The 26790-nt window shown below is 40.9% G+C and overlaps 1 protein-coding gene across 2 annotated transcripts in view; it reads right to left on the bottom strand.

Moving 5' to 3' along the window:
* Nucleotides 1-172: 172 nt before the first annotated feature.
* LOC144009313 (cadherin-6-like) overlaps nt 173-26790 on the bottom strand; it is a 61132-nt gene continuing 34514 nt past the window's right edge. The window contains exons 3-12 of one of the 2 annotated variants that reach the window (XM_077508999.1): nt 23331-23625; nt 21786-21905; nt 19714-19881; nt 15481-15668; nt 13756-14009; nt 7963-8099; nt 7019-7140; nt 6063-6180; nt 5733-5984; nt 173-4289 (exon numbers count right to left, since the gene is read on the bottom strand). In XM_077508999.1, the coding sequence (XP_077365125.1) occupies nt 3784-4289; nt 5733-5984; nt 6063-6180; nt 7019-7140; nt 7963-8099; nt 13756-14009; nt 15481-15668; nt 19714-19881; nt 21786-21905; nt 23331-23625 (2160 nt within the window). In that variant the 3' untranslated portion in view covers nt 173-3783. Of the gene's footprint in view, nt 4290-5732; nt 6181-7018; nt 7141-7962; nt 8100-13755; nt 14010-15480; nt 15669-19713; nt 19882-21785; nt 21906-23330; nt 23626-26790 lie in introns of both variants that reach the window. The other variant, XM_077508998.1, reaches the window with a different exon arrangement.

Raw genomic sequence — 26790 nt, 5'->3', positions numbered from 1 at the left:
AGCAGGATTCCAAGGTGTTTTAAAAAAAAAAAAAAAGTGTCCCATTTTATGTATCAACCTATATCATTATTTTCTTTATTTGTAAACTATACAAAGGTTCCAAAACATAAACAGTTAGGTTTAAGCTATTAATTTGAGTGTTTTGTAAGTTGCGCAAAATCAGAAGAAGCCATCTTTTTGAAGAGATTTAATGGTGTCATATAAATATCCAGTACAAAAAACTGTCACGTTGTACAAAGCAGAATTGCGCCGCGGGCCCGTCAGGCTACCAGGCGAGCCCTCCCCGACACGTTTCGGGTTGTTTTTTTTTTCTACGTTCACAGAGACTCCACCACGTTTTGTCACCAACGGCCCAACGGCGTCTACACATCGACAAGCACACGTCTACTAGATGGCGCCACCGCGTTTGCGTCGGGGGAGGAAGAAAACCAAAACCACTGCGTGAAAACGACTTTTGTGTCGCGTTTTCATGGTTCTTCCATCATCTGGTTGGATCGTAACGTCTCTTTAAGGCAGTCACTTTTTTTTTTTCTTCTTGACTTGCTGCTGTCGAGGCAAGGATGCACTTTGAGCTCGTTGTTAACCGTCGACGTCAAAGGTTAAAATCCTCATTGACGAACACTTTTGTGGGGGGGGGGAAGACGACGGAAACGAGAGCTTTGGTTAGGACCAAACGCCGTTTCGCTACCTTCCACATGAGGGAGCTGTTCGAAGTCAGTCTGTCTTTACCATATTGTACCAAAAAAAACAAAAAAAAACATCTATAAGCGCCATCGTCAGAGTCTGGATTTCAGGAAAGATCAGATCAAATCCACAAAGTTGGATGGAGGCAACGTCTTGGTTCTTTCACACTTGGATTAATGGAAACTGTGGTCTGATGAGACCAAGATAAACTTCACATGGTGTCAAGCTTGTGGGTTTATGGTTTCAATTCATCCATCCATCCATCCATTTTCTCGACCGCTTATTCCTCACAAGGTCGCGGGGGGTGCTGGAGCCTATCTCAGCTGGCTTTGGGCAGTAGGCAGCGTACACCTTGGAGTGGTTGCCGGCCACGAGCAACCATCCACACTCTCAAGCGCACCGAGGGACAATTTGGAGCGCCCAATTAACCTGCCATTCATGTCTTGGGAATGTGGGAGGAGACCGGAGTACCCGGAGAAGACCCACGCAGGCACGCACGTATTTGAACATGAAAACTCAACCCAGGAAGGCCGGAGCCTGGACTCGAACCAGAGTCCTCTGTTTCAATTCATTTGTTTTGTTTTTTAAAGCATTTATTTCGTTCACATTTTTCCTCGATTTTAGTATTAGATATGTCACTACTTTCCGTGAACTATCATAACCTTGATTTAGAGATCCAAATATTTTTTGGGGGCTGGAACTTGGTGTCAAAAATTTGACTACCCCTGACGGCGGATTAGTTGAAACATTTTCGAGAACCAACAAGAGTCCATTTGCCTCCATCCAATACAAACGCGAAAAAAAAGTGACATTTTCCAGCTCAAGTTTCCGAAAAGAGACCAGCTCGGATTTCATGACATCACCATCGAGGAGCAAACATTATTTGCTGGCTTCGGTCGCCCACTAGACGTGACAAAGTGGACCGCAAAGCTCCCGGCGCCTTTCGCGCGCGATGACGACAGTAGCCCTCCTGAAGGCTAGGGGGCGCTGTGAGATGAAGGAAGTGGCTGTACAGCGTATTGTATCATGTAACGTACACAAGCAGAAGATCACAATATATGCAGCAGGAGTTTGTGTGTGGCAGAAACACCGACAAAGTACGCCACCGCTCGGCAAAAAAACAAAAGAAAAACATCGGTTGATATACGTGGGCGTGGCCCCGTATCCTAACACGGGGGTGTCCAAACTTTGTCTTCCGGGGGCCGTGTATGGGAAAAATGAAAGAATGGATGGACGTGTCCGTCACATGTTCACATTCAGAAGCAAAACAAGCATTGAACCGAGGATTATTCATGTTTACAAAGCCGACCTTGACTTTCGGATGAGCTTCATTCACCGAGTGGATTTTGTGAAGGGAAATGTCATTACTGTTAACATCGTAAATTCTTTCTTTGCATATCTGGGAATTTAAAACCAATTAGTGGCAGTAGTCAGGGTTGTCAAATCAATTGGGTTGTGGGTCAAACGTTTGGAGAGAAGAAAAAAAACAAACACATGCTACAGTATATATGGCACATTAAAAAAATACGACTAGAATAAAGTGTTAGTTTACAAAAATAAGTGTTTTTTTTTTATTAGAAACACATTTTCTACAATTCATAGCAGTTATTATAATCTATCTGCCTTTATGATAATATAAACACATGATCAGGATTTTGGAGCCGATCAGCAAGTTTGGAAAAAAACATCACTGATCAGATAACGGACCAATCAAAGCCAATCTACGTAAACAAAAAATGTAAAAAAAAACAAACAAAAAAAACAAAAACAAAAATCCAACCAAATCTGCTGAGAAATTATGAATGAACGAGGGTAGCGCAGAACGAGATTGAGTTTGCTGTCATGTTTCATTTTGCGGATCCAATCAATGACGTCATTGATCGGCAATTCACCAATCGGCAAATTATGACGTTACAACCGATCACCGAGTTTGCTTAAATGCAAAATATCTGCCGATCCGATCCCGCTGATCACGTCTGCGTAAAGTCTAAAGTTGCAACCCGTCTCCTTTTTTGACACCCATGCCCCGCCCCCTTTGCTTAAAGGGATACTTGACTCATTGAACAATTTTCATGTACAATTTAGATTTTAAAAAGTAATTTTTCCACCTGCTGTCGACTGATGATGACATCACCTGTGCTGAGGAAGTAGGTAACGGCCAATCATGACTCACCTGTTTTCAGTGTTTGGTCAGTAAACTGAGCCATGATTGGCTGTTACCCACTTCCTCAGCACAGGTGATGTCATCATCAGTCGACAGCAAGTAGAAAAATTACTTTTTAAAGGTATTAATTGTACATGAAAAATAATGACTCATTGACTACCAGCCATTTTCACTGAAGCAACCCCCTTTACTCCCAACTGTTTGACTGGAATTTGACTGATTTTGCAAGGCCCACAGAATATTGTGTTCTATTGCTGTTAAAACATGGAACCTACGAAAAGAAAGATTAGTCTCTTCTTTCATCAGGGGAAAAAAAAGTATATTTATATATCTGTTTCCAAATTGCAGCAATTGTTATTCATAAACCTGTTGAAAACACTGGCAAAAAGATCTCGTTGCAACATGGTCCTGGCTGATCTCTTATACTCTACTGCCACCTGTTGGCCATTTTTTTGGAATAACTTCCATTGCTTTAAGCCACCTCTTCATTTCAGCAGCTCCATCAAAGCCTTCTGTATGCTCGTGCATTAAAAAAACAAAAAAAAACGTATAAATATGTTTTTGGGAGTGAAGGACAAAGTATTAACAAACGTGTTTACACGTTTGTGGGTTTGAATGAGTTACTTATAGACAAAATATTCGCTTTTTACTGCTGAAAATGGCTCAGTAGGTCGTATCCTTTTAAATTGTGATTAAAAAATGGACTGCGGGCAGCAAATGGCCCAAGGGTCATAGTTCAGACACCCCTGGTCGATCAAAATGGCATTGAAAAGAGCGCATATGCCGCTACAAAATGGACGACCGGTGGCAAGCGGCCCCCGGTCTGCAGTTTGGACACCCCTGCCCTAACACTGGACGGGACACACGAGGCCTACGCCCGCTCAGAAGGGTCCGTCCGCAAGTCCGGCCGCCGCCCGAACCCCGGCGAGACGTCGTTAGGAATCCCGGTCGCTGTCGTCGGCCCCGTACATGTCGGCCAGTTTCTTAAAGCGCGGCCCCCACTCGCTCAGGTAGTTGTAGTCCTGCTCGCCCTCGGTGGTGGCCGACTCGAGCGAACTGAGCGACTCGGCCACCGAGCCGCCGCCCTCGTAGGCGTACGTGGCCAGCGAGTCGTACGGCGGTGCCGTGGGGTCCACGTCGTTGTCCTGGATCTTCTGGTTGATGAAGTCCCGCACGTCGCCGTTGTTGTTGTCCCTGGCGGAGGGCGGCGCCGGCCGTCGGGGCGGCGGGTAGTAGGCCTCGGGCACGATGTCCCGCCTCTGCTTGCCGTCCTCGATGGCCTCGGGGTTGCGCAACGTGCCGATGTCGAAGGCCTGCGTGTCCTCCTCGCCGCCGCCCTCGTCGTTGTAGCTGACAACGTTGTCCCGCACGTCCTCCTTGGAGATGATCAGAGGCTCTTTCTTGCGCTGCCGCCTCAAGGCGGCGAACAGAACCACGATCACTGCGGGCGCAAAACGGAACAAAAGTCAGAGCGGCTCCCAGGTCCCGAGGGGTCTCTTGTTGAAGTTTTTTTTGTTGGACTTTGAACGAGCGAGTGCGGCGGGCGGGGAATGCATTATGGATTTGCCGCTGCTTAACATCACAATTGAACAAAGTGCTCCCCTGAAGAGTACAACTCAAACACGGAACATCTTGGTTGTGCCCAGCACAATATCAATATTTATGATGTTTTGCTTTTATTTAATTTCTTTTCCAAGCCGCTGCTCTGAAATCCTGATGGCTTCCCAGACCAGCATGCAGGACGTACAGTATTCAATTTAGATCCGTAATTTAGAACTGATTTTCAATAGCGATAAACCGATATGGTTCCGGCAGGGCCGATGATGCCGATTACTAGCCGTTTTTCCACCAACAAGCCCAGAAACTTTGAGTTCTGGGTAAAGGGAGTTCTTGGTGGTAAAAGTTCCGCAGGGAATTTATGATTTGTGTTTCCACAGAGTCTTGCAGTTCTCGGTAATTAATTCAAATGACTTTGATTGAGTCCAGCCAATGTAAAAACAACGCCCCCAAATTTGACCAATCAGCCGTGGTCATTGCAGCCCGCCCCCTCAAAGTTCCGGCCTGGCTCAGCAAGACCCTGCTGCCGAGATAGTACTTGGATGCCCCCCTGGGGAATTTAATTGGTGGTGGTAATTGTCGTTGGTGGAAAAACGCCTAAACTGAATTTTACCAAGGTAAACTGAAAAGTTCTCCAAAAGTTCCGGCAGTGGAAAAGCCCCTCTTATTAGTCAAGGAGGCCGATAACCGATATTTGGAACTGGTATTCATTTTTAGTAAAATATTAGCATCAACATTTTTTTTAAAATACAAATGCCAATCTTGACTTAGTTGTAATGTCTTAAAGCATGTTTAATGAACAGGTTTTCAGACTTTTTTTATTTTTTATTTATTTTTTTAATCTTGGACAATATAGGCCTACTTAATTTTAAATTTCTAAGAAAAATATTCAGGGGGCTACCAAGGTTATCAGTACGTCTTAAAAAAGTTAAATGGAAACTTATAGAAGTAAATACCAAAGCTCTGTTTTTTTTTTCAAAATTTTCAAAAAATCCTGAAATCTTAAACTTTCACATTTCTTTGTTTTAAAATGTGGAACAAAAACAAAATGTTCCGAAGGTTCCCAGGCTCAGCAGCGTCTTTTACAAAGTTAAATGAAAATTTAAATAAATAATTCCCTTGAGTTTTAAAATGGCTTTAGATGTACCCTTTATCGGCCATCAAGATTTTGCAAGGCCAATACCGATATTCATCAAAATGCCCAATATCGGCGCCGCTGATTACCGGTGTATCCCTAATTTTCAATCCATCGACCATTACTGAGGTTATTTTTTTCTAGAGAATAATTTAAAAGTCCAGAGTTTGGTGATGAAACGCGTGCACTCACTGAGCAGGATCATGACGCAGAGCAAGATGGCCACCAGCGCCCCGGTGCTGAGGCCGGCCCTGGCCGTCAGCGCCTCGGCGTTGCACAGCTTCATGTTGCCTTCGCGGTCGCAGGTGCACACGCGCACGGTCAGCGTGCTGGTGCTGCTCCGCGCGGGGTCGCCGCTGTCCGAGATCACCACCGGCACGTGGTGGACGCTCTTCAGCAGGCTGCTGTAGCCGTTCCTGCGCGTCAGGATCCACGCCGTGTTGTCTGCAAGGTTCGGGACCGTCACCAGACTCGTCACCGGACCGTTTCGGGATATACGACAAGAAGGGACGGCGGGGCTACCTTTATTGTCACGGACGGAGAAGTTGGCCTTTCCGGTGGCCTCCTGGGCCAGACTGAAGAAGAAACGATGTCCTCCAACCGGCTCGTCTGGATCTGTGGCGCTCACCGTCTGGATTCTCTGGAGCCGCAGAGGACACGGGTAAGACCACAACGAGGGTAAGACCCTCAGATAAAGCCTCAGATGAACTCGGATACATACATAGTTGATACATTTGAAATCAAAGAGTGATGGTGTGGCGTTAGCATGACGTGAGAGTACAAACAAGTGGACCCAAGGTTGACCCCTGAGGAACACCTCTAGGCTTATATCCTGATATACGCAACAAAAATATGAACGCAACACTTCTGTTTTTGCTCCCATGTTTTATGAGATGAACTCAAAACGTCTTCCACATACACAATATCCCCATTTATCTCAAGTATTGGTCACAAACCAGTCGAAATATGTGATAGTGAACACTTCTCCTTTGCCGACATAATCCAGTGGTTTTCTGAGTCTCCAGAGCCCACCCAATAAAACAAATCTGCACCTTTCAAATTGGCCTTATGTTGTGGGCAGTCAAAGGTACGCCTGTGCACAAATCAGCATCTTGATATGGCACACCTGTGAGGTGGGATGGATTATCTCGGCAAAGGAGAAGTGCTCACTATCAAAGATTTAGACTGTGAACAATATTGGAGAAAAATATTGATATTGTGTATGTGGAAGAAGTTCATCTCATAAAAAATTGGAGCACAAACAAGTGTTGTGTTTATATTTTTGTTGCCCATATAAGGATATAATCCTAAAGGTGTTCCTCAAGGGTCAACCTTAGGTCCACTTGTTTTTACTCTCACGCTTTCACGCTACACCGTCACTCTAGGATTTGAAATGTTATCGACTCCAAACCTCCCAAAAGTGTACAGGACGCGCGCGCGTAACCACGACAACGGCGAGGGCGGGAGTACACGCCCACCTGATTAGCTTTGGCGTTCTCGCACACGAACGTCTCGTAGTTGGTGGCGAAGGTGGGCGCGTTGTCGTTGACGTCCAGCACTCGGACGTAGACGGACACGCGGCTCATCTGGTGCAGGTTGTCTGGGAAAGGCGAACACGTAAACAAACAGTTTCAGTAGCGCTTGGTTGGAGGACGTTTCTACGGTGACGAGTGAGTGCCGTTTATGTCATTATATTTAGGTATATTTGATACACTTTTTTTTTCATACTAATATCAGTATCCATTTACTTTTGTTAATCGGGGGTCAGGTTGCCTCTAAAACTTTTGATAGGTCAAATTTCATTGAACAGATACAAAAAGAATTGCGACCTTTCAGATGATGATTCCCTGATGTGTCAAATGGCCGCAGTATATGCAGGACCAAGACTGCCAAAATTAAAAATAAATACATGACTAAATACATGAAGAAAAGTGAAAATAAAAACGGATATAAAAATATAATTAAAAAATTAAATAAAAAAATTCTATATACATGTATACATTTAAAAAAGTAAAAATAAATGTAAATTTAAATTAATTAAATAAAAAAAAAGAATATATAAAAATATCAAAATAAATACAAAATAAATATATAAATAGAATTAAATAACAATAAATAAAAACACTGCTCTCACATTTATTCCATGCTACAGACATTCTGTCAGGTAGTTCGAAATGATATTCAAATGAGGGGGCGGTCCTAAGCATGTCTTGGGTTGGGCTCCACCGTTGCAAACTGCAAGCTATTTATTTATTTAGTCATTTATTTTTTTATTTTGGCAGTTTTGGTCCTCCATAGCAGTATAGCGCTCTGCCGTAGTGTGTACTGTGCCCCCCCTTAAGTATCGATTGCTGGTATTGGCAGCCTCCGCGAGCACTCGATCCCGTAAAATAAGGCCGATATCGTGAGTGCGTTGACTCACTGAACTCGGAGGCGACGACGGAGATGTTGTGCCAGGCGTTCTCCTCGCGGTCCAGCTCCCTCAGGAGGAAGACGGATCCGTTGACGGCGTGCACGTCGAACACGCGGTCCATGTCGGTGCGCCGGTCGATGGAGTACCTGCGGAACAGGAAGGTGTCTTGCTTGCTCGTTATTGCCAGAGATTCAAACCCTCAACCCATTTGTCTGAGGCGGACATATGAACTACTCCGCAACCTCTCTCTTTTTTTTTTTAAATATTCCATTTGCTTTTAATGTGATTCACACGACCTCGCCTTTTCTTTTCTTCCTGCTGATTTGCGAGCAAAGAAGCAAGAAAGAAGGAAAAAAAGAAAAGAAAAAAAAAAGTCCCCAAGAGACTTTGTTTGCGTGGAGTCATCGTTGAAAGGAGAGGCCATGTTTGCTGAGCAGGGCGCAAATTGCTTTTTACAAGTCCAAGTGGAGCCACGCAAAAGACTTCATCAACACTTTGCTGCCACCGCCGCTTAAATGCTTGCAAATTCAAAACAGGACGCTTCAATTACTGGGCGGGTGCACACGCACACACACGCGCACACTCAACAGGTTATGCAGTCTACTTATTGCAATCTTTTAAATTTGAGGAAGAAAAACAGGCCTCCAAATGTGCACAAAAACTTCAAATTACAGTTAACTCATTGACTCCCAGCAGCCATTTTGACTGAAGCAATCCTGTTCGCTCCTGGCTGATTAACTGGATTTGGACTGATTTTGCAAGGCCCACAGAATATTGTGTTCTATTGCTATAAAAACATGGAACCTACCAAAAGAAAGATTTGAGTCTCTTCTTTAATCAGGGAAAAAAAACATGTATTTTTATGTTTCCATTTTGCTGCAATTAGAATATAGCTAAGTTTCATCATAATTCGCATTCCTGGTGAAAACACTGGCAAAAAGAGCTCATATGGCCCTGGTTGGTCTCTTATACTCTGCTGCCACCTGATGGCCATTTTTGTAATGATGACTACCATTGCTTCAACCGTTCTCTGCAGTAGAGAGGCTGCATCAAAGCCATCTGTACGCTCTAGCATTAAAAAATAAAATAAAAAAACGTCTAAATACGTCTTTGGGACACTTCAAAATTTAAAATAGAACATATTTTTTTATATGGAACGACATACAGGATGTGAGACTCCAGCGTTAGCATGCGTAGTTGCTTGTGTAGCCCAGTGGTAAATCCGGGTACTAGAAACATCCATCCATCCAACCAACCAACCAACCAACCAACCAACCAACCAACCAACCAACCAACCAACCAACCAACCAACCAACCATCTAAACATCCATCTTCTACCAACCTACCATCCTATCCATCTGTCCATCCATGCATGTTGTAATATAGGGCAGTATAAGCACCAGTATCAGGAGACATGTCCACCATCTAGTGGTAAATGTTACTATTGCAACTTAAAACTGCAGTCCGATGTCGGTGTAAGATGTGATCGGGGTCGCCTGCAGACGACGTTGCGCTACAGGATTGTCCGGAAATTGTCCGTTTACAATTGTTCAAAATAACATTTATGGACGAAAATTGTAAAAACGTAAATAAAAAATATTAAAGCATGGTACTTTAAGAGCGGGGAAAAAAATGGATTGACACGCTATCGCGCTTGCCGGTGATGTGAGTACAGCAGCGCTAACCAAGTTAGCTTCGGTTTGGTTTTTATTTTAGCTGTTCACAAATCAATCACATTAATAAAAAACAGTCTTAATGATAATAGGAACACATTAACAAGCTAAACTGACAAAATTTGTCACATCCTGTAGCGGGACGTGTTCGAGAGGCGACCCCGATACGATCTGGCAGTCCGATCACATCTTACACAATGTATTTATAGAAACATACAGTGTTCGTTACAAAAAATACCCGCAATAAATTAAATCCGCAAAGTAGTTACGTAGCTTTATGTTTTACATGTATTATAAATGTTTTAAGGCTCTAAAACACCTCACCACACAGTTGATAAGCTTTTCTCAACGAGCCATTTACTTTTTTTGACATTACTCTCTTGTATAAACATTCTCAATGTTAAAACCTTCATAAATTTGATAAAATAAGTACATTATCGTCAGGAAGAAAAAAAAATGCATGCCAAACAAATCCGTCATACATCGAGGCCGTAAAAAGTGAACCGCATATATATATATATATATATATATATTAGGGGTGTTAAAAAAAATCGATTCGGCGATATATCGCGATACTACATCGCGCGATTCTCGAATCGATTCAATAATCGGCAGAATCGATTTTTTTAATTTTTTTATTTTTATTTTTTTATTTTTTTTATTTTTATTTTTTTTTTAGGATTCACACCTTGAGCATGGAAGAATGTTATATGAACGGAACATTAAGCCTTAATATTTTATTTTAATGCTGTTCAAACATGAAACAGATTACAACCTCTATAAGACTGAAATTTCAGATAAATAAATCATACATTTTCATATAAATCTTACACTCTACAAGCTTACTGATTAGCATTTTCTAAATTTGAATGAAAAAAATCGCAACAATCGACTTATAAATTCGTATCGGGATTAATCGGTATCGAATCGAATCGTGACCTGTGAATCGTGATACGAATCGAATCGTCAGGTACTAGGCAATTCACACGCCTAATATATATATATATATATATATATATATATATATATATATATATATATATATATATATATATATATATATATATATTTCTGAAAAGTTTGCCATCCATGCTCTCGAGCCAACATGACAATATGAGATATGCAAAAGATCAGCGTGACGTCTTTGTTCGAGCGCAAATGATGAAACGGAAGCGAATTTGGTGACACAAACGCAAGTGCGCTGATAACGAAAACGTCTTTGAACAACTAAAGGAGCAAAAAAAAATGAAAATTTTCAAAGTCGGGGACGAGCGTAGCTTTGTCGTCCTCGTACTACAGATAAGCTCCCTCGTGACAACCCACCCCCCTTTTCCATTTCTCCTACCTCCTTCCCCTCGCTTCTACCTTCCCCCTCTGGGTGTCGCAGCCCCCGCTGACAACCTTCTTGCCGTCCCACCTCACCCCACATCACCCCCACCCCATTCAAATGCCACGGGCCAGCTAGCCTGCTGATGATGGCCGATAAAAGAGAATCATATCATATTTGACACCTGCAATAAAGTGCGAGAACTTCAACCTTGAGAGGCAACTCCCTCAGCGCATCATAAAAAATAAGAAGCCGAGGTGAAGACCGCCAAGTGCAGAGACACCCCCCCACTACCACTACCACCACCACCCTCCACTATTTCCAGAAAAAGTCAGTCCACTCCCGTCCTTCGGAATCCTCCTCCTCCTTTATTTGGGAATAGTTTACATTTTAATGACTCCTTGATTGATATTTGACGGAATTTCCCCTTGAGGGCTCATAGTCACACTTTTAAATTATGCAAAGAGACATGCACGTAGCCATCTTTGTGCGTCTTCTGGAATTTTACGGAAGCAAACCAAGTATTGCAGTTGTAAAGTTCTTTCTTTTATGGATTCATTACAATGCTGTAAACACGATGACTTTTCGTTTGACCCCATGTTTATGTTGTTGGTTTTCACTTTGTTTTTGTATCACTCAATTGTATGTTTCAATTTTTCTCTAAGCCTGTAAGCTTAATTTGTTAATAAATAAATAATTATTTTTTAAAAAATGGTAGTGGGGTGCGAGTGTTGTAACGCGGCCCAAACGTCGCAACCCGGAACCGGAATCAAAGCTGATGTGCAAAAACACGGAAGTCTTCCGTGGCATCTACCCCACAGCACCTACTATGAAGCAAATCTTATTAGCTTTCCCTCTTATTATTTATCTTTTATTGGCGTTGCCTTTTTTTTGTATTGATTACTAGTCCCCCTTGACGGCACTTTTCCGGTGTCATGTGATGTCGTGTACCTAGTGACGTGGACACGTGATGTAGCGCGTCCAATGCGGGCAGGTTTAAAGGGTAAGTAATTGGCCGCAGGTGAGCAGCGCACGTTGAAGTAGGCTGTCGTGTATCGTTGCGCAATTCGAAATCCGGACACAAACTGGAAACTAATTTAAACTCTCAGGAGCCGACCAACCGGGCGCCGAGTGAGCAGGACAGAGCGCCGAGTCAAACGCGACGCCGAGCGAGTGAGACGAGTGAAGAATGAAACAAGAATAAGCTTCAATTGGTGAGTGTGGCTAACGAAGCTTCCTCATTTCTATTCACCAAAGTCTAGTTTCTTCATTCGTTTTCATGTACCAGGTTATGGTACCTGTGGTTAATAATGCAATGCCTTCCGAATACATTAATGAAAACGTGCATGTTGTTATTTATTTATTGAAGAAATTGGAATGTAAATTTAGACAAGACTTATGAAAAACTAACCATTTTAACAGCTGTTACAAATTTAAGTTGACAAATCAGCTGTCAGAATGTGTGACCTTGGGTTTTAAACAAGTTGAGATTTCAAAATAAGGATTCATAATGGTGAAACATATATGGTATAAAAATAGAAATAGCAAGGGGGATATTACTGTATCCTACCAATCACCTTGGTATTTAAAGGAACACGAGACTTATGAAAATCTATCCATCTATTCTGTGGAATGGTTCATTTCAACTCTTCCCTGAAAAAAAATGCTAATTTATGTTGAGTGATTTATGATATTATAGCACTTTTTATAAATATTTTTGCATTAAGTACTGTATCGGGCATTTTGGTCAGTCCCGTGAGCATCGTGACATATCGCGTGTGAATGACTTGGCTGCCGGTGGCAACCGAGAGACTCACGAGGAACGGTCGCGTCCCACGGCGGACGTCAAAGGTGGAATGACGCCTCATAGCAAAGAGGAACAATAAGCCGAATAAAACTGGCAGATCCAGCCGCTGGCGAGTAGAAAAATGGACGGTGAACATCCGGGTGACTTGTACTCTGCTAGGCTAGGCTAAGCTGCATGTCGTGTGCTAAGCACGCTTTAGCCCACATTAGGAGACCCCCCCACGGAATGACATGAAACCGAACGTACTGAGGATTTAACTGAACAGAATTATGTCAATTATGTCAACAAACTCCCGTTGTAATGAGAGAAAGCGGCTTTCATTTTACGTACAGGCTACGTCATCATGTGACCAGGATACCCCCACGGTGTCGAATGTTGATACTTAATCGGTTTAAAAGATATTTCAGGGAATAAAGATGTCAGAGATATTTGCACTTGTATTCTTTGTACACAATCCATATAGCTCATTTGGCCCCTGCTTGGGAGTACAGGCGTCCCTAAGCCAAGACACGTCCATCTCAAAATTGAGCAGTAATAAACGTAATCATAATGCATATATTTGTGGAGAATTGGGTCAAGTTGTATTTTACAATTTTAAACACTTGTATAAATTCACAAGTTACGTCATGTTAAAGATGAGATTGTTCTTAATATGAAAATAATGCACTGAGCTGTCACCGTTTTACTAATGCAGTTATGCCATCTAGTGGCAGAAAAATCTATGTCAATGTCACTTTTTTTACAGTACATCTTTTTAGTTTTAACTCAATTTGATGTATTATTATATCAATGACTTCTTCCGCTGTATCAATGATTTTTTTTCCCACTCTTTTTTTTGCGCAAGAATTTGAAACTTAGCAAAAAAATGTACATTTGTACATTTTATTGTACATTTAGAACAGGCGTAAAATTTGCGATTAATCATGAGTTAACTATTAGTCATACGATTAATTACAATTAAAAAAAAAAATGTAATTGCCTGACACCCTATTTACCTGACGGGACTGCGCTTGACGTCCGGGTCAGAGGCGCCGACTGATCCTATGACGGTGTTGGGGGCGGCGTCCTCGCGCACCTCCATGACGTAGCCGGCGCGCTCGAAGACAGGTGGCTCGTCCACGTCCTCCACCGTCACCTTGATGGAGGCTTCGTCTCGGAAGGGCCCCATGGAGAAGAAGCGGGTGCTGACGTGGACGTTCTCCACCTGAACGCGCAGGTTGAACTGCCGCTTGCGCTCAAAATCCAGCGGCTGCGAAAAAAACAAAACAAAGCGGCACTTTTAAACGTCCGTCGGCGGAATCTAATTGTAATAAGTGACCTATTATTTAATAAAATAAGTAAAACAAGTTAAATACATATGAAATGGTTTCTGTGAAGTAGTATTTTTTTTTATTTTTTACAATTAGCCAATTACTTAATGAGATAAATGAATAAAGTAATAAGTACATTTTAATTTATTAAGAGAAGAAAAATAAGTTGATTTAATAAAATGGTTTCTGTGAAGTAATATTTTTTATTTACAATTAGTCAGTTATTTAATGAGATAAATGACTAAGTGCATTTTAATTCATGAAGAGAAAAAAACAAGTTGATTTAATAAAAAATCGTTTCTGTAGTGTGAAGTAATATTTTTTTACAATTACAAATTATTTAATGAAGTAAATGAATAAAGCAATAAAATGAGTAAATTCATTTTAATTAAGAGAAAAAAATTTAAGTTGATTTAATAGAAAATGGTTTCTGTGAAGGTATATTTTTTATTTACAATTAGCCAATTATTTAGCGATAAATGCATAAAGAAATAAAATAAGTACATTTTAATTTATTAAGAGAAACAAATAAAAGTTGATTTAATATAAAATGGTTTCTGTGAAGTCATATTTTTTTGTTTACAATTGAGATAAATGAAAAAAGCAAAAAAAAAAAAGAGTAAGTACATTTTAATTTAGAGGAAAAAAAAAAGTTGATTTAATTAAAAAAAATAGTTCATACTCATTCTAAGGTTTATTTCAAATTAATGTAATTGCAATTACATTGATTTAAAATGTTGTTATAGCAACATTTTTTACACATCAATTATTGAATGAGATTAATGAATAAATAAATGTTTTATTTTAAACGACTGAATGAACTCATCAAATTATCTCTTGATACATTAAATGCTCGGTTGGCCGAATTCAAGAACTCGGCGAGCCAAACGTGACCCGCAAACCTTTCTTTGCGCACCCTGGTTTGACCTCATTCCCTCAAAAGGAAGAATTCTTCTTTTTTGATGATTTCATTTTTCTTCCAAATGCATGTAACAAACAGATGTAAACACAAGCTCCCTGGTGGAGGTCACCGCAGGCGCTCCTGGCATTGCCTTTATTTGGCATCTTTGAAGGCCCAGATGGGACTTATTCCCACTTGACGAACTAGTTTAATTAGCGGCTTGAGATCGAGGGACACGCACGCGCGCTCGCTCGTTCTGCCCACAGTGCCGCCATGGCAACAGAGGCCAATTCTGACACACTGTTTTCACATCCAAACAAACGGGCGGACACCATGCAGCTAGCATGTACGCGATCAGTGGCATGTTCCATTAACGAATTGTGATAAATAATTACGCTTAAAAAAAAAAAAAAAAATGTGAGGTTCATCATTCGGTGATTCTAATTGTTTTTTTTGTTGTTGTTTTTTGTTTTTGTTGTTGTTTTTTTTTGTTTTTTTTTGGAGCTCACCTTCCGGAGCACGATGACGCCTTCCTGCGTGCTGCGATTGGTGGCAATGTCGAACATGCCGGGCCCGTCGCTCCCCGTGATCCTGTAGTCCATCTCGGCGTTCTCGCCGATGTCGTTGTCCACCGCGCGGATCACGCCCACCGGCGAGCCCAGCGCCGTCGACTCGGGCACTTTGAACTCGTAGAGGGCTGAATGGAAAAACAAAACAATGTGTGATGGACCGTTTGAGAGGATTATTATTGTTATTATTATTATTATTATTATTATTATTATTATTATTATTTATTATTATTATTATTATCATTATTATTATTATTATTATCATCATCATCATCATCATCATCATCATCATTATTGGACTCTAAAAACAATTGTCCAAAATAACCCAAATTGGGTCAAGAATGGACCAACCCAACTTTTTTATTTATTTATTTATTTATCCATCCATCCATCCATTTTCTTGACCGCTTATTCCTCACAAGGGTCGCGGGGGCTGCTGGCGCCTATCTCAGCTGGCTCTGGGTAGTAGGCAGGGGACACCCTGGACCGGTTGCCAGCCAATCGCAGGGCACACAGAGACGAACAACCATTCACACTCACACGCACACCTAGGGACAATTCGGAGCGCCCAATTAACCTGCCATGCATGTCTTTGGAATGTGGGAGGAGACCGGAGTACCCGGAGAAGACCCACGCGGGCACAGGGAGAACATGCAAACTCCACCCAGGAAGGTCCGAGCCTGGACTCGAACCGGAGACCTCAGAACTGGGAAGCGGACGTGCTAACCACTCGGCTACCGTGCCGCCTTTATTTATTTATTTACTTTTTATTTATTTTATTTTTTTTAAAGTTGGGTCAAATTAAATTAATAGCCACAACACAACACTAAAATTGGATGTTGTGTGGGTTATTCATTTGACCCAACTTTCTGGGGCATTTCGTCCATTAAGTTGAATTGGGTAAAAAGAAATGAACGGACGTTTTGTGCTGTTTTTGGGTCATTCATCTGACCCAACTTTTTGCGTTAGTTGAATAACCCAAATGAATTAGGGCAAAAATGAACCGACCCAACTTTTTGAGATTTTTTTTTTTGTCCCAAATGTTAGGTCAAATTAAATTAATAACCCAGAAATCAACCAAATTTTTGGGTTGTTGTGTGTGTTATTCATTTAAACGGGGTTGGTTAGTGGATTATTCATTTGACCCAATTCAAAGCAACATTGTGCAATGAATACAACAAACAATGTGTATATATACTTTTACAAAAAATACCAATCAGGGCAACTGATTGCCTAAAATAAAAAAGATGCCGATTTTTGGTATCTCTATGACAACATTCAGTTAGAAATACGGCGCCACCTAGCCCTTGAAGCATAAAAAAAAATAAAAATACCCCACTTACGGTATATTGTACAAAATTTGCAAACTCATTGTAAGTGTGATAACTAAGTCATTTATGAATAGTCTTTTACTTTCCACCACTCAAAATGTTCACTGGCATCAGACCGATCCAAATATATGTACTTTTTTATTTTGTTTTATTTTTTATACCTTCTATGGACAATAATAGCAACATTGTGCATTGAGTACAACAAATGATGATGTGTATTTATACTTTCTCAAAAAATATCAATCAGAGCAACTGATTGCCTAAAAATAAAAAAGGACGCTGATTTTTGCAGATCTTAACATTCGCCAAAACCCATTGAGCTTAACACATCCGTCACACCTGGCCAAAAAAAAAATAAAAAATCACATGTAAAGGTTTATTATGTCATTTTCAAAGAAATTCTGCTTCCAATGTGCCAGTATCCCAACGTGGCCCGGGCTGCGAGGGCCCTTTATAGCTGCTCGCAGCTCTATAGTTATTATTATTATTATTATTATTATTATTATTATTGATAAATGAAGAAAAACTACACTTTTGTAATCTGATCTGGTGCTGGAGCACCACTAGGTTGTATCTGTGCACGTGCCTGTAAGCCTTTCATGAGTCCAAGTCAAGATTTGAATCCAGAACTCATGATTGTGAGACAGACGTGCTAACCACTTACTCCACCATGCTGGCCGACGTTTTCCCCCAACGGAGACAAAACTAGATGCTCCGTGAGGGCAATTTGCTGGTGACAATGACGTTTGTGTCCACTCTCTGGTTCTTCTTCATCATCATTATTATCTTCACGCATGTGACCAATCGGATCGAGCGACATCCCCGGCCAGCCTAGTCGGGCATGAAGGTTGATCTTTCTCGGGCAATCAATTTTGTCCCAAACGTGTGGATGAATTCTTCTTTTTATTTGGGCTTTTTACAGGAAGCGTTTGCGCTTCGATCGGTGTCAGCCGGCCTAAACAAACGGCGGCGATAAAACACAGCTGACGGGGCTTTGGATGGCACGCTGAATGGTCGTCCGGCCGCGTGACGCACGAGCGTGTGTCCCCTCCGAGATGGAGATGGCGTCAAACGGGTATTTTAGTTAGTACCAAACAATGCTATCACTTCCTGACAGTCGACTGGCTGGAAAATGACAAAGTGGTTTCGAGTCAATAAGGGCGCCGGGGGGGTCGATATCACACTGTACATATATTTTTTTTTTTATGATTGTGATTATTGTTATTTTCAATTGTGAGTTGATCCAGTATTTTCCACCAGGACCAACATATCAAGCATGACAACTTTGAGGACGTGATTATGACTTAGACTTAGACTTAGACTTAGACTTGACTTTATTGATCCCTTTGGGATGGCTCCCTCTGGGAAATTTACATGTCCAGCAGCAATGAGAACAGATAATAAAATAATTCAATTCAATCAATCAATAAATAAGGTTATTACACCAGGGATTGAATTAATAAAAATAATAAAATAAAAAATGAGAATTCAATCAATAAATAAGGTTATTACACCGGAGACTGAATTAAATAAATTAAAGTACAGTAAAGTGCCATATTTGTGAAAGTCATGCTACACCCTCCTCCCCTCCTCCTCAATGGCACGGTGGACAAAGGAGTTCTTTCCTCTGTTGGTCCGGCACTTGGGGAGCGTCAGCCTTCCACTCAACAGGCTCCTCTGGCTGCTGATGATGTGTGCAGAGGGTGGCTGGTATTGGTATGAGTGATTTTCTATCAAAGTTAAATATCATAAAGCTGTTTTCAGTCAACACTTTAAAAGACGAAGTTTTTTTTTATTTTTTTTAATGTATTTTTTTATTTATTTATTAATTTTTTTGACAATGTGTTGTGTGCAGCCCCACTAGTCGAAGTATGGTATGCTGGTTAATAATGTGTTAGTACAGTGCTTCTCAAACAGTGGGGGGCTCCATCAAGGGGGGCGCGTTTGACCTCGGGGAACATGCTTTATTTTTTTTATTTAGATTTTTTTTTATTTTTTTTTACTGTCCTAGAATAAAGTGCAATTGCACCTCCACTACATTAGGGGGAAGTGGCGCTCATTATTGGCAGAGTGTGAGGAGGGAGCATTTGCTCGGTGGTGTAGGGTATTTTAGTTTTTTGTTTTGCCGGTTAAAGTTTTTTTTTTATTTTTATTTTTTTTATATTGTGCTCCTGAGTTAATGTTGATCAGTTTGAATGCATTATTATGTATTGATTTTATGTAATTTTATTTTTCCGTATCATATGGTTTGACATGGTCAGTCAAAAAATGCTTCTAATGTTAAGGATTTAATTTTATTTTTGAATTTCAGATGCACTTTAAATCTTTTCTGTTACAGTTAATAAAGCTATTCTTTGTTGTAAGTTGCTCCATTTCTTTTATTTCTTTTTATTATCTTATACGGTAATACGGATACAGTGTTATGCAGAGGTGTGCTTATAACAATTTTAGAAGCACTGTGTTCGTGGAATATGATTAAAGCAGAAAAATGCAGCCGTTTGATCCATTTCAGGGGGCAGCCATTTTGCCACTTGCTGTCGACTGAAGATGACATCACAGTTGCTCAGGTAACAACCAATCACAGTGTAGTTTCAGAAAACAGATTCGCTCTGATTGGTCGTTGCCCTGAGCAACTGTGATGTCATCTTCATTCGACAGCAAGTGGCAAAATGGCCGCCACCCGAGATGGATTAAAACAACAGAATTTTTGCTTCATAACTCAAATTCCACAAATGTGATTTTAATCAGTCATGTTTCGACTTGTGAGGTCACATTAAACATTATTGCCAAGAAATGTTTAAGTTTGACTTCCACTTTAAAAGGCGTTTTTGTCGCGACTCACTCTTGGTGAAGCGCGGCGGGTTGTCGTTGACGTCGGCGAGGGTGATGCTGACGGTGGTGGTCCCCGAGAGGCCCCCCATCTGTCCGGCCATGTCCTTTGCCTGGATCACCACTTGGTACTTCTCCTTCACCTCCCGGTCCATGCCCGGCAGTGCCGTCTTGATCACGCCTACAAAAACATTGATTAGCCAAACATGGAAATTATTTACACCTGTGTTGATTTCAGTCTTTTTTTTTTTTTTTCCAGCTATAAAGTAAAAAACAAAACAAAAACAAACATATTTTAAATAACGGACAAAAGAAGCGCTCGAAGTATATTCTGTGCAGTTAATCTGTGTCTGCCATCTAGTGGTGAATGGTGATATTACACCTGGAAACTACAGTTGATTCATATTTGCCGTTTGGAACCTGTGAATATTCGATGATTTCTTTTCATTATTTTGGCAACATCCCCCCCCCCCACATTTAACTTCAACTTTCATGGTTAAGGTTATGTTCACAATTATTACATGTATATGCAATTTGCAGAATATTATTAACGCAAAAGCAGGTTGGATTTCTTTAGTTTTCTGTTTTTAATACATTTTAATAAAAAATGTAAAAAACAGAATAATAAAAAAAAAAATCCAGTAATTGGGGTGTTTAAAATTTAGAATAAAAAAATGAAGTCTCTTATGGCATAAATAAAAATTAAGTTTAAAAAAAATATAAATAAAAATGTAATTATATTTTTTCAAAATGCTCAATTAAAATCGGGAATGCTGTATGATTTTTGTGATTCATTTTTTCATTTTATTTATTTATTTATTTTTTTTAAGACCAACTTCGCAGCGCGAATGATTATGATTAGGCTTGCACAATATATCGAAAAAATATCGATATGGTGATATTGGCCTGTGCAATATGCATATTGCAAAGACATGCGATAAGTTCCATATGGAATTTGATGCTTTTCTCTGAATCTGACCAATCAGCCGCTAACTAAAATGTGCACCGCCATCCAACATTATCGAGAGGTAAAAAAAATAATAATAAAAAATTATAATAAAATTATTATATTGAGTTTGCTTATTTTGCTGCATGGAAAATGAAATTTTTTCATTAGATCATAAAAATGTCATTTCTATCTTTCTACATGTTAAATATCGCAATAATATTGATATCGCTACATTCAGCAACTATCATATATTTTCCAATATCATGCAGCGCTAATTATGATGACAACAACAATACTAGCACTAAACTGTACAGGAAGTGAATTGTTGTGCTGCGGCCCCCGCCGTGTAATTGGCGGCGGCTTTATAAAGCGTCATCGTAAAGATAATGAACTTCATCAAACGTCCCAGCGCGCACCTCCAAATTGTCGGCAGGAATTAACGACGTTTCAGCCGGGAGATTTATGCGCCGCGTAATGAAGTCGGCGAGACGACGCCGCTGCTGCCGTTAGCGCCGGCGAGGGCGCGGCGCGGCGCTCCTTTAATTCAGGGGGTCGTCGCCGAGTGATCGATGCGCCTCGTTATGCGGATCGTTTGCACAAATTAAGATTTCTGATCGTTAATTACTTTTTATTGTCACGCCTTTATTCGGAGAAGGGTAAAAAAAAAAAAAAAAAAAAAAAGCTACCAAAGACGTGAGCTGAACGTGTGAAACAGAAACTTAAGGCAAATTCTGCCATCAACTCGTCACATCAAGGGGAAATAAATGTTTCATTTGGAGTTGAGGTGGGTGATATCACCTTCAAAAAATGTTTTCTCAACATGTATTTATTTTTTTTAATTTATTTAAATTATATATATATATATATATGTATACATATATATATATATAATATATATAATGTTTTCCACAGAAAGCTGAAGTTAAATGAGGGAAAAATACATTAAAAAATGATGAAAACAAATCACGCATGCCAAACAGCAAATACGCAAATACTGCATTTCCAAGTTGTAATATAACCAATTACCACTAGATGGCAGATATTTATTATGACAAAAGAAATATTTTTACGAGCTTATCTAGTGTCTATATGTTAAAAAATGTTTTCGTCGTGCGTGTGCGTGAGAATGGACCGACCGGTCTCGGGGTCCACCGAGAAGTAGGGCTGGCCCTCCAAGATGCTGTAGACCACCTTGGCGCTGTTCCCGTAGGTGGCGTCGTCGGCGTCCAGCGCCGTCACCTGGATGACGGGAGTGCCTGCCGGGGTTGGACCAAAACGCCGTCAGCCATTTTGGTTCACAAGTGCAATGCGACTCTTTATACTACCGATCACGTTTCAACTTAATTTTATGACTCCACCGTTTTCTGTCCTCTGATTGGCTGTTTGACTGGCAAAATACATCGGCATACATATTTCGTCATTTAGTATTTGACTTTGTTTTATTAATTATTGACTCTGAACTGTTATGTGCTATTAGGCCAAATGAACAGTTAGCTACGTGCTAACTCCCACACTGCGCGGCCGTGTTGCCTCATTTACGCGTAGCACCAAATTTAATTGAGCGGAAACATTTAATGGGCGTCCGATCCGAAAATAGAAGCCCCCATCTTGGCTCATTTGGCGAAAGCGCAAGCTTCCATCCATCAGGCCAGATGCTAACATGCAAATATGCTAATGAGACGCTCGTGTTGACATCACAGCTTGGCTCGCTGCCACAGAGACGAGCCAACAACACCTTTTAATCGACTGTAAGAGGGCTAAATTGTTCATTTTGAAAATAGAATATTTCCTTTTCAGGTTTGATTGCTGTTATTCCTAATTATAATTTACCAATTGTTTAATAAATATTAATAAATATGCGTTTATTTTATTTTCTATCACTAATCTAATTATTGAAGAAAATTATATAAATGCTGTATTTGTTAAATTTTGTTTTTGTTAACTTGCAAGACATTAACCAGCAATTCAAATCAAAACAATATTAAATGTGTAAATATTTTTGATTTTAACAATAATTGTAATATTTTTATATTGTGGACTATATTGACTCTATTACTAAAACAATTAATTTAATAGTCCTTTATCACTTTGTTGGGATTTTTATATAGTGGACTTTATAGATGACTACTCTAGGGCTAAAACGATTAATCGAAAACATCTTAGTCACCATTAAGTTGTTCTTATTGTGGACAATATAGGGACTAATACTAAAACGATTAATCAAAAACCAAATCATTTTTGGAGGTATTTTTATATGGTGAACTTTATAGCTGACGATTCTAGGGCTAAAATGATTAATCGAAAACACTTAAGTCACGATGACATTTTTTTTATAGTGAAAAATGTGACTCGAATACTAAAACGATTAATCAAATACTCCCTAAACACTTTGTAGGGATTTTTATATGGTGGACTTCATAATTACTATAGGGCTAAAACGATTAATCAAAGTCAATATGAAATTTTTTATATATTTTTTTATTATGGACTATATAGGTGACTAATACGAAAACGATTAATCGAATACTCAATCAGTTTGTAGGGATTTTCATATGGTGGATTAACTAGTTGGCAACTCTAGGTTTTAAACGATTAATTGAAAACACCTTTGACACGATGAAGGGATTATTATATTCCGGACTTGTTGACTGTAGGTGATCAGGATGACGACTTTTGCTTACCGATGTCGGCCATCTCGGGCACCCTGGCAACGTAAGGGTCTTTGGTGAAGCGCGGCTCGTTGTCGTTGATATCGTGGATCTTGATGATGAAGTCGGACTCGCCCTCCAGCGCCTGGTTGGTGAAGCGGTTGACGGCTTTGGCGTGCAGCACGTAGTAGGCCTTCTCCTCGCGGTCCAGGCGCTTGGTGGCGTGGATGTCGCCCGAATTCTCGTCGATCTTAAAGAGCGTGCCGGCACCGTCGCCCGTCAGCACGTAACGCACGCTGCCGTCCTCGCGGTCCGAATCCGAGTGGAGCTGAGAGGAAGACCAGAGAGCCGTTGCGTCATCTTAATTAAGAAACCCTACCCTTTGCTTTCAAACTCTAATTTGAAAACCTTAACCACAATTTGAGACCCTAGTCGGATTTTTCCGCAGCAGGTTGAATCGAGCATTTGAAAACGCTCCAAGTTCAACACAAGCTGCGTGTTAGCGTGTGTCATTCCTCTGAACCCCCGCGACTCCATCGATCCCCTTGACACCTTACTCGGCTCACTGGGAGACCAAAAGAAGCGGCCCAGAAAATCGTTCACAAGGTCGCCGTACCTCACATCCGACCAATTCTTATTGACAATACAATTGGATTGGCACAGCTGGACAAGCGTCAGCCACATGAGCATCCAAGTAGGACAAACTACATGTTAACAGTCAGACAAAACGCGCTTTATATATGTATATATTATGCTGCATTTGAGGATGGTCAGAAGTTGGACGTTTCCGAGTTCAAACTCGGAAAATCCCCTTGCGAAGTCGGAATAAAAAATGGACCCCGACTTCACTGACTGACTACAAGTAACGACACTCTAGAATGGCGACTCGTTCGGAAACACAGACCGTGTATGTATGGTAAAACACAATTTACTCAAATATAAAAATAGATATCTTTCTTCATTTATAAATATTTGACGTAACGTAACACAACGTACGTGACCGTATGCTGCTATCTCCCTGCATGAAATTATACGGTCAACTACTGAACTGTACGGAATGCTAATGAAATAAGATAAAACACAATAAATGAAGCAAAATTGCGAGCAGGTAAGTCAAAATGAGTTTTGAGGACCAAAATAAAAAGCAATTTATCACTATCCGCCATTTTGGTTGTTTACTTTCGTCTCGAACGCTTTTAAGTCGGAATTGGGAAAAGCCAACTCGGATGTATCCAACTTCCAACCATCCCCAATGCAGCATTATGATATGTGTATTTCAATTTATACAGTACATGCGTATCTCAGATATGTGCGCGGTGCAAGTAAGCCAGTAAGCCGTCTTTGATTTGGAAGCGAATCCGCCGGGAGCGCAGCAAATGTTAGCGGCCGATCGATGCGTGCCCGGCCGGGAAGATGGCACTCGAAAAGGGGTGTGGGCGGGGTTGGGGGGTGGCGCTGAGGGCAATTAGCCAGTTAGCCTCGCGGGCCTCATGTCCTAGCCTGTGGAGGACTGGCGGCCCTGGAGTGGCCAGATGGTCGCTTGGATCACAAATGGAGAGGGCCATGTGCACCGAGGTGGAAAGAAAATGAACTGGGAACACTTTAAGGTGCAATGCGCGCTATTTTGTTTCATTATTTTATTCTTAGAAATGGTGCTAAAGTGGACATCCTCTTGTTTTGTTCCATTGCTGTGTGTGGAAATGTTTTCCATTTTAAATGGGTCATGTGTCATTTATTTTTTTTAACTGTGGGGGGGTGCGGGCAAGAAAAAAAACAAAAACATTTTGTTCTTGTATTTTTCAACAACAAAAGGAATCATTTTTGACAAAAGGTTGTTGAGGTAAACCTGCGCTGATCTCTCATAATGTGCTTAAAAAAAGCAAATGATCTTTTTTTTTTGTCGTTTTTTGTAATTTTTATTTTATATATTAAAAATGGAGAAAAAAAAATCTTTAATTTTTTTTCTCCAGTAGACATGATTATTTATTTATTTATTTATTTAGTTATTTATTTATTTTCTAAGAGATTATTTTATTATTATTTTTTTATTTTTTTGAGGGGGGTATTAATTTATTCTTTGGGGGAAATTAAAGGAAAATTATCCTTAGTTTAAAAAAAAAAAAAAAAAGAAAAAAGGAAAACAACTGACTTCCTCAAGCTTTTACCTGGCAAGCTCGCCTGTTCACTCGCTGGGCTGGCGTCACGTAATGTGTTCAAGATCGCCAAAAATAAGCACGCATTATTATGTTCATTATGATATTAATATCACGTCGGCTCGTGGGGGTCATGAATCCTCATCTTCGCGTCTCCTTGCGCTGCAAAGGAGATGAGTGTTATTAAAAGTGAGGGCCCTCTGTGTCCCCTGTTGGCTCACCCCCTCCACACATCCCTCCTCCCAGCACACAATATTATTGTCTGATGATGATGATTCATTTATACAACAGTTATATATAATATGTGCACCATGGAGAAGGTCTAGTGCACCATATTGTTTGTTCCGTGCCAAGACAAGCAGCTGGTACTCCGTCACCCTGCTCCACACGCATGCGCCGGCTTGCTCGCTCGCTCGCGCACACGCGCTGGCTTTGGGCCGTCACAAGACATTGACGTCTTTGCTGCAGCCGCTGAGTCATGCAGCGCTCACAAGCTTGTTGTTGTTTATCCGATTGAAGACTCCGCCCAACTTTTTGTTGCTAGATTGAGCAACGTTACAAGGCTAGCAGTTCCACAAAATCACTTCTATTGCGTCTTAATGGACATATAATAATATGGCGGAAAAACAGTTTGTCAGCCATCTTGTTTCTTTCATGTAATGTATGCGCATGGCGACTAAACAGCATTTACTGTTTCAGGAGAAAGTATGAATATGTCAGTTTAATCGGCGAAAGGCCGATATTGGCTTATATAATTATTTTGACAAATATGTATAATATAACAGACAATTATGCTATTAGGCTAAGCTCTGGAAGAATTCCAACGGCATTGTAACATTTTTGCTATTTTGACCGTTTTCCGTTTTCCGAACATGCCCTGAAAATGAGTTGGCAATAATGCCCCCTCCCCCCCACACCTTCAGCACCAGCCCGTCCGTCCGCCCGCCCGCCTCGCTCGTTCGCTCACGCAGGCAACATGGCAAGGTCTGCCCAGCCGGCCCGCGAGCAGTGGGGGCCTATCAGGGGTTGTAAATACTTGATGAGATATGATAGTGCAGCACAAACACTGGCACTCCACCACAGGCCATTAAGCGTGTGTGCGTGACGCACGCACGCAGGCAGGCGCACGCGTGCCCTTTGGTGGAGCGGCCCCGTAATGAAAGAAACAAACATTCTCTTCCCCGGGTGACAGGAAGGCGAGGCCCTACGAGGCCCGCGTGCCGCTCGCCTGCTAATGAGAAGCTGCGGGCGGGAATGCCACGCCGTCGGCTGACGTGGGAAGATTAGCGCCCACCCACCCTCGCCCCCATGCACACCAACCCCACAGACCACCCCCAAAA

The sequence above is a fragment of the Festucalex cinctus genome, chromosome 20 (genome assembly GCF_051991245.1).
Source record: "Festucalex cinctus isolate MCC-2025b chromosome 20, RoL_Fcin_1.0, whole genome shotgun sequence".
In the NCBI taxonomy this organism is placed as follows: Eukaryota; Metazoa; Chordata; class Actinopteri; order Syngnathiformes; family Syngnathidae; genus Festucalex; species Festucalex cinctus.
This window is presented reverse-complemented; position numbering and strand designations above follow the sequence as displayed.